Here is an 8,227-nt window from a genome sequence, read left to right on the forward strand (position 1 = left end):
GTGACATTTTGGAGCCAGGTTTCTCTATTCCTAAAAGACCTCACCATACCGTATAATATGTAGTATGAACCTATTGGTCTGTGCAATTTTGGCAGGTAGCAAGCATCACATTTGTTCACACAGGGATGACACCAGACTACCTGGACTTGTTGACCATGAAATCATGAGTACTTTAAATGTTTTGGTAGGACACAAAAGTAAGGAACCAGTTATAATGCCTTTTATATCTTAATTATTTTTAAATGTTTATTATTAGTTTTTATTACACAAGTAATACATATTCATTGTAGAAAAATTAGAAAACACAGAAAAGAAAAAAAAAATAATCACCTATAATCCCACTACCCATAAATTACTATTAACGATTTAGTGTATGTCCTTCTAGCTTTCTTATGCATATATATACATACATAGATATATTTATATATAATTTTCTTTTTTACAAATATTTTGTCATACTATACATACAGTTTTATAACATGTATTTTTATTTAATATATATTGTTAACATTGTTTATTCCCTGAAAAAATTACACAGGTACTACATGCTCATTATGGAAGAATTGGAAATTACAGATATGCAAAAAGAAAATATGATTGCTCCCATTCTCAACTCCCAGAAATAAGTACTATTAACATTTTAGGAAATAGCATATCAGACTTAATGCACACATGTATATGTATATTTCTAAAATGGGATCATATTAAGATATCCTTCTATAACTTCCCTTTTTCATTTAATAATATAGTTCATTCCTTTCAATAAATGTACACATGGTGCTTGTTATAATTAGCACCCAGTATTTCATTGAAAAGCTATCCCATTTCTAACCAACCTATAATGTAGGCTCACTTACACTTTTCTGCTCCTCCAACTAATGTTGCCATAAACATTCTTCTTGCCTATTTTTCAAAATAATGAATGAACTCACTTTAGTTCTTCTTTTTCTGACCTGTCAGAGGAGAATTTCTCTACAGAGGAATTACTTGGCATGCATGAAAATATATTGCCAAAATATTTCCCAGAAAGGTCAAATCAATTTATACTCTTTGTTGATTCTAAAAGAAAATATTCATTCCATGCATCCTTACTGTCCTCAGGAACTTTTATTTTTAATATTCTCTCACTTTTTGATATGTAAATAGGAGTATATAATAACAATTTGCATTTTTATTAATAGAGTAGTTGATACTTTATATTAATTATTAGTGTATTATATGCATGGCAGTTCATGTTCTTAGCTCAGTTTTCTCAGTTTGATTTTTTTTGAGTCATAAAATATTTTGTTTATGCATTCATTATTCACTCAACTCACTAAACATGTTTTTAGGGTTTAACTTAGTATCTAAGTTAACTTAGTATCTAAGTTAGGTGTGGGGGGGGTACAGTAGTAAGCAAAATAGACATAGCTGCTTCCTTCTTGAACTTTTAATTTATTGGGGATAAACAGACAAAGAAGCAGTAATGAAAAAATTCAGTAAGCAAAGAATGAAGGGTAACATTTCCTAAAGATAGTGGAATTTAAACTCTTGATATTGACCTTTAATTAAGTTTGTTACTTTTTGCTGTATAGGTGTTTGCATTTTTAATGAATCAGAAACAGTCATCTTCTCCTTTGTGGTTTCTTTCACCGTTGTCGTGCATTGAAAGAAATTTTTCTCCCATACAATATTTGCTTACAGATTCATCAACATTGACTGATAGTCCTTTTGCATGTTTATTTGTGGGATTTAATATGTAAATATTTACATTGCCTGTAATTTATTTTGATAAGAGTTATGAAGTATAGAACTAACATTTCCCCAACTATATAATTATCCCAATATAACTTAATTACTAATCCAACCATGTAATGACATCTTTTATAATGTATTCAACTCTTCTATGTGCTTGGGTTTATTTCTGGACTTTATATTTCATTCCAGAGATCTGTGCTACTTGCATAGTTCCCAGAAAGTTGAGCATTTGGCATTGGTGACATTCTAGAGCACAAAGAAAGGACAGGCATTGTTTAGGTACATTGTATGAGGGTGGGAAGTTTAGGGTGGATGAGGTCCATAATCCTTTCAGCTTTGAGACTTTTGAGTCTGAAATTTTACATGGGCTCATTGTTAAAATGACCCATTTGTTTACAGTTTTAAATAAATTAGATAATCGTACATGATATGTTTTTTACTCTAACAGCAATACTGTAGATGGCAGTATTGCCAAACAGTGATAAGTATCCCAACTGATGTAGGAGCATCTAAGAAAAAAAAAATATCTGCAAGATTTTAGAATTTCCCCAAGAGCCATCATTCATTGGAGGAGTCATCAGGGCTCAACTTTTTATGAAGTCTTCTTGCTACCACTGAAAAATGGAACAACCAGAAATTGTCAGTAAATTTGCTACTAGCTATATGCAAAATATTATAGAGGGGAGGTTTGCTTTTTGACCTTCACCTTCTTGGGACTTTCTTTGTATTATTAATCCAAACATGCATTGCATGGATTGACTTAAAAACCTGGAAATACAGTTTTAAACAATGTGATTGTGGCAGAACTCAGGTGATCTTTATTTTCTTTATACCCTCTTGCTCTTTTTCAGATCTCCCACAAAGAACATGTATTACTTCTGTAGTCTGAAAAAAAAATCATAGGGCATTAAAATATGATAATAAAATAAAAATGTATATGTCAGGAAAAGTTTATGTCCTTTTCTGCTTCAAGCACATGGGTTCACACAGCAAAATGGGTTCCACAGTCTCTCCTTATCGCTCCTTATCAGTTCAATGCTACTGCCAATCTGAAAGCAAATCACTATCCGGAAGTTAAGACGGTAGAACTGCTTCTTATGGAACTGCACCTGAGAAAGTCCTTTTGGTAGGTGAGAGGAGTGGGGATCAGGTCCTCAAGAGATGTATTGGCATGTCTAATGGGAGATGATGGATTACCCATCCCATTACTATGAGCCTGAGTAATTAGGACTTTGAGCACTACATTTAATTTTAGGACCTACTAGTGATCGAAGCTCTATAACTCTTGGAGTGTGTCCATGGGAACTACAAAATTGATCAAAGATTGGGAAACAGGCACTACAAATACAATATAAGGTGAATGAATTATCTATCTATATGGAAAGCTTGGCTAGGGAATTAGTCATATTCCCATTTCCATAATAGTTACTACAGCCCTCCCAGACATGGAGGTGAGACCTGAATTTATTAACAGTCTTCAGTCATACAAAGGACTATTGCACAGAAGGTAATTGTTACTTTCACACTGAGACTAAGGTGAGAGTGAGCACAAATTAACCAAGCAGAAGTTATTTAGGTCAGGCATTTAGAAGAATGTGTTGAGCATCAAGATTGGGCTTATCACTCAATAACTTTGTGTGGATTAGTAGAAAGTATATTGAAGCTAGGGTTCAATATTGTAAAAGGGTGGGAGAGGCGGAGAGAAGAGGTGGGAGCATGCCAGACTGGGCTCGTTTGTAATTTCCATAACATTGGACTCAGGGCATGAAACTGAATTGCATTTAGGAGAGGATTTTAAGCTTTCATCAAACATGATTCAGGAAAACCAGGATTTGTAGACTATGCAAATCTAGGGAGTGGTTACTTGCTTGCAAGAGAGTATCCGCCAGAATCTCAAAATAACATGTTCCCACAAAAGTGTTTGATTTAGAAAACTGTGACTTTTCTTATTTAACTTTTAAGGGATTGTCTTTATATGAAAAGACTAACACCATCCATTTATTACCAATTCACTGAATATACCTCTGGACTCCAAGAGGAAGGCCAAAGACAGTTTTAGTATAACCTAAAGACCTGCATGTCTTTCAACCCTTTAATTCTTTCACTTTCAATCACAAGAACTAGAAAACAATTCCAGGGTTAATTTCCATAATAACAGCTATTAGATTAAACTGTATGAAATTGCCATTTTTGTAGGTCAAAACAGTCAAATATCAGCAACTTCATAAAATTCAACCCAATACAGTAATTATCTTAGTACTTCCTCTGTATCTATCTTGATTTTCATTGAGGCTACAAATTTGTTTTTTAAGGTCAAAATATTGGTGGACAAATACGTGCTTGGGCACGTAAGTACTGAGAAAGTATAGGGTTGGGATTAAAGAGCATCTTGGATAAACAGCTTGTAGGTATCTAGCTCATTCTTTTATTGTACCAGACACTGGTGCCTCTTATCTAACATTAGGATTTTTCAGACTGTGAAAAATAAGAAAAGTGCAAAGACCCGATCTCTCAACCCGTGGGAAATTCTGTCTGGGAAATGAGCCAAAGGAAGAATAGGGCAAAAAAAAAAAAAAAAAAAAAAAAGTACCATGTTATAAGTTCAGTGGAGGAAGATCACAACAAAACTATGAGCAGAAAAACAAAGCATGTGGTTTCCTCTTTTCTAGAATATAGTATTGCTTAGTGTGTCCTGCTTTCAAGATTCTAAGCATAAGACAAGACATCAAGTACACATTGGAAAAGTCATATCTGCATAGTCATCTAAAATGAGACAAGCTTAGCTTAACTAAAAAGATTTTATTAACAATGTAAAATGTTAAATATTTTTACAATCTGAGCTAATTTCAGCATGCCCTATAAGATTTAACACTATGCTGATGTGCAAACATCATGCTTCAGATTTCAATTAGAAGAAAATGTGATATTATTCAATTTTACATTTGAGGGTAACTGTATATATTTCTACACCATTTCCTAGTTGGATTAGTTCATTCTCCATGAAGCCAAGAAAGACACCATTGGATCAAAAGGAAATTAGTTGTCCATATGCATCATGTGAAGGTATTAGGATTATTGTGTATTTACAAAATTTAAATACTTTTAATATATGGTTTTTGTTGGTTAATTAAAATATTCTGATGTTGAAGCTCTTAGATTCTGACAGAATGGAAGACTGAACATAAAGGAATGCAGAGAAACCAATAGATGAGGTGGTAAATGTTGGACTATTAATATTATTTCTAGTGATTCTGACAGATTGGATTTTAAATAGTTTTGCAGCTTTAATATATGATAAATTGTTAACATGAGCTCAGCAAGAGCTACAGATAGACTACTATACATGAAATAATTTTCCTCTGTATAATACATTAAAAAAACCCTTTAACTAATTTAAAAATCATAAGTCTTACATCTGTCATGGTATGGTTTAGAGCAGACATGCACATGTCAGCTTTAAAAATCCTTTTTAAAAACAGCCTGCTTTTTGAATCTTTTTTTTTTTCTTGACGCAGCTGCTTTCAAATGTAACATCATTTAAAAGGGCAGGAAGAGGTGATAAAAGTAATAAGGAAGCATAGAAAACATAGTCAGAAGCCAATAATTGTGTTTCAGCTGTTGGGAGTCCTCAGGTCCTGTGATTTGGCCAGGTCTTCCCAGTGGCAGGTGGTCAGGAGGAACCTCTTAGCTTGAAACCAGACAACACAGCCCAAAGAACCTTCTCTTCCGTCTTCTAACCAGGGGTAGGGGGGTTAGATTTAGAAGGCTGCTGTCATCTGTGATGGGATACAATGTATATATAAATGAATTACCACACAACAATTTTCTTTTGATGAAATAACTTAAAAAAATCATCTTTTGAATCAAGGATTCTTCACTTCAGCACATTTTACACCTGATATTTCTCTGTTGCTGGGGATTAGCCGTCGTAGCCAGTAGTACCCCCCAGCTAGTTGTGACAACCCAAAATGTTCTAGATATTTCCTGGGGACATCTGAGAACCAACCATGACTTTGAACATGATAGTTAAATTTTCTCAGTTGTAAAATAGGTCTTAATAAATACTTACCTTAGATGGGGCTGATTGAAATAATCCATGAGCTAATTTCAGTTGAGTGGGACCTAGGTATCTAGTGTAGAGGAAGCACTCCATAGAACTGTTCTTTACCTGCTTTTCTTAACATGGGACCATGGTTTGCCTTCATTTACTGGCTTTATGATTTGAAGAAATTTTAACTATTCTGCAATGAGTCCTTGCACTTTTTGTAGATTTCTGTATACATAGACATTCAGAGAAGATTACTGACTGTTAAATTCCTAAGTTTTGGCTTGGAATTTTCTTTTAATTAGAGGAAAATATAAGACAGCAAATCAAATCTAGTTTAATGAACTGGGTTTTAAAGAAATAGTCCAGAGGAGAGGATAGAGAGAAGCAGCCTGAGGGGAAGCAGAGGACATCAGTGTGGGTATCAGGGGCTAGAGAAAGATCACGCGAAAGAAATCTAAAGACTGGGCCCTCCCTGGTGGTGCAGCAGGTTAAAGCACAGCACTTCAAGTGAGCCACCTTCAGTGCGAGTTCCATCCCTGTCCCGAAGGTACACATGGTGCAGCAGATCTCTCCTGACCCGCCCGCTGCTCCCCTCAGCAGTGTACCTTGTCCATCTGCCTGTTCTGCTCCCCACTCTGTCTCTAGTGACTCCTCTCACTACCCCTGCACCTCTGGCCTGTACACAAGTTCTGTGTGCATAAATAAATAAAACTTAAAAAAAAAAATCTAAAGACTGCCAACTGGGGCAATTCATTCTGGAAACCCGCCATGGTCAGCCTGAAGCTTGAAGCAGCCATGTGGCTGGTTGCACAGGCAACTGCGAGGGACCTAAGCTCCGGGCCTGGGCTTAGGCCTATGCTGCCCTCCCAGAGAGGAGCTCAGGCACTCCCAGCTCTCCACATCTTAACCCTGAGGAGACAGGAAACTGGGCAAAAGCCCAGCTCAGGAGACAGATGAAGAGATCAACAGTAAAGTGCAGACGCTGCCCCAGCTCAGCAGAACCGGTTTGTACATGAATGTTAGTTTATTATTATTATTATTATTATTATTATTATTGAGCCCACAGATATTTGGGGAATTAGCAAAAAACAACTGAATCCTAGCTTCCCAATCATCTTCTATAACTTGTGTCATCCAAATGCTTAGGCTCTTCTCCCCTTTCCCTAAGGATTTTCTTCCATGTGTCAAGCTCCTTTGTAAATTAGTATCACCCACCAGGTTGGCAGTATTCCTTGGAATGTGCGCAAGGTTATACATTTAGATGGAACGAGAGCAGCGAGGGCTAGGGAAGGAAAACAGACGCCCCATTTGGAAAGATCAAATTAACCCACACTCTCTGAGTCTCCCCAGGTTTAGATCCTCTTTAAAAACTCATTCTGCTCTTTAAAAACTCATGCTGCTGAAAAACTAGACTTTGTCTTTTCCATAGTGAAAATAATTCACTGTAATCTAGATGTCAACATTTTGAGAGCTAAAAGTAGGACATCTCTCCTTTAGAGTTAAACTTGTCCCAACTAGCTGAGATATTGAAATCAATATCAGACACTGTAAATAAGCCTGATTGCTCAGGAGAATGTCTCAGAGATGAATCATGATATGTTCGTAGCTGAAAGACATGATAAGCTACTTTTCACTTTATATCCTTTTTAGGACTCTTCCTCTTTTAACTATTGACTGGCCAGTGAACTTAACCTAACTGGGTATGAAACCATTAAGAACTCTGAAGGGTAAATAATTTTAACTTTCAGTGTCTCTTTGGATACTGACTACAGTTCCTGAAACCCAAGTTCAACTGAAATTCAGTGCTTCCTTGGAAGAGAATCACCAAACTATGAAGCTATTTATAGGTATGAAAAATTTCTCTAAGATCTCCTGAATTCCATATATCCTTTCCTTTCCCCCAATTTTAAGAGAACTGGGGAGTGTCCTAACATGCACTTATATATCACAAAATGCAATCATGTGTGTTGTTTCCACTATGTGAGTAATATTTACTACAATGTTGTATTTGCAAAAAATAAATAAAATAAGGAAAGAAAGAAAAGTGTGCTTGTGTATGTTGCAGTTGTATGTTTGTTTGTTCCCATTCTCTCTCCTATGTGTTAAAAGCACACAGGTTTTTTTTTAAGATTTATTTATTTATGCATATAGAGCAGGGTACAAGCCAGAGGTGTAGGGGCGGTGAGAGGCTTCACCCAAAACAGAGTGGGGAGCAGAACAGGAAGATCAATGAAGTATACTGCTGAGGGGAGCAGCGGGCAGGTCAGGAGAGGTCTGCTGTGCCATTTGGGTCACCTCCAGGGCAGGCAGGAATCGAACTCACGCGGAAGTGGCTTTAGCTTCTTAGTGCTGTGCTTTAACCAGCTGCGCCACCAGGGAGGGTGTGGTATTGTTATTTTTTCATGGATTTTTTATTTTTTATTTTTTTTATACCTCATTCTT

The 8,227-nt window shown here is 36.0% G+C and overlaps 1 protein-coding gene across 3 annotated transcripts in view; it reads right to left on the reverse strand.

The window, feature by feature from the left end:
* Window positions 1–269: 269 nt before the first annotated feature.
* Window positions 270–8,227, reverse strand: part of RGS7BP (regulator of G-protein signaling 7 binding protein) — an 87,470-nt gene continuing 79,512 nt past the window's right edge. For all 3 annotated transcript variants that reach the window (XM_004678271.2, XM_012721912.1, XM_012721913.1), the window contains exon 6: window positions 270–5,513. In XM_004678271.2, coding sequence (XP_004678328.1) covers window positions 5,422–5,513 — 92 coding nt within the window. In that variant the 3' untranslated portion in view covers window positions 270–5,421. The remainder of the gene's footprint in view (window positions 5,514–8,227) is intronic.

This window comes from Condylura cristata, unplaced genomic scaffold (assembly GCF_000260355.1).
Source record: "Condylura cristata isolate star-nosed mole 26May11 unplaced genomic scaffold, ConCri1.0 scaffold00007, whole genome shotgun sequence".
NCBI classification, from domain to species: Eukaryota; Metazoa; Chordata; class Mammalia; order Eulipotyphla; family Talpidae; genus Condylura; species Condylura cristata.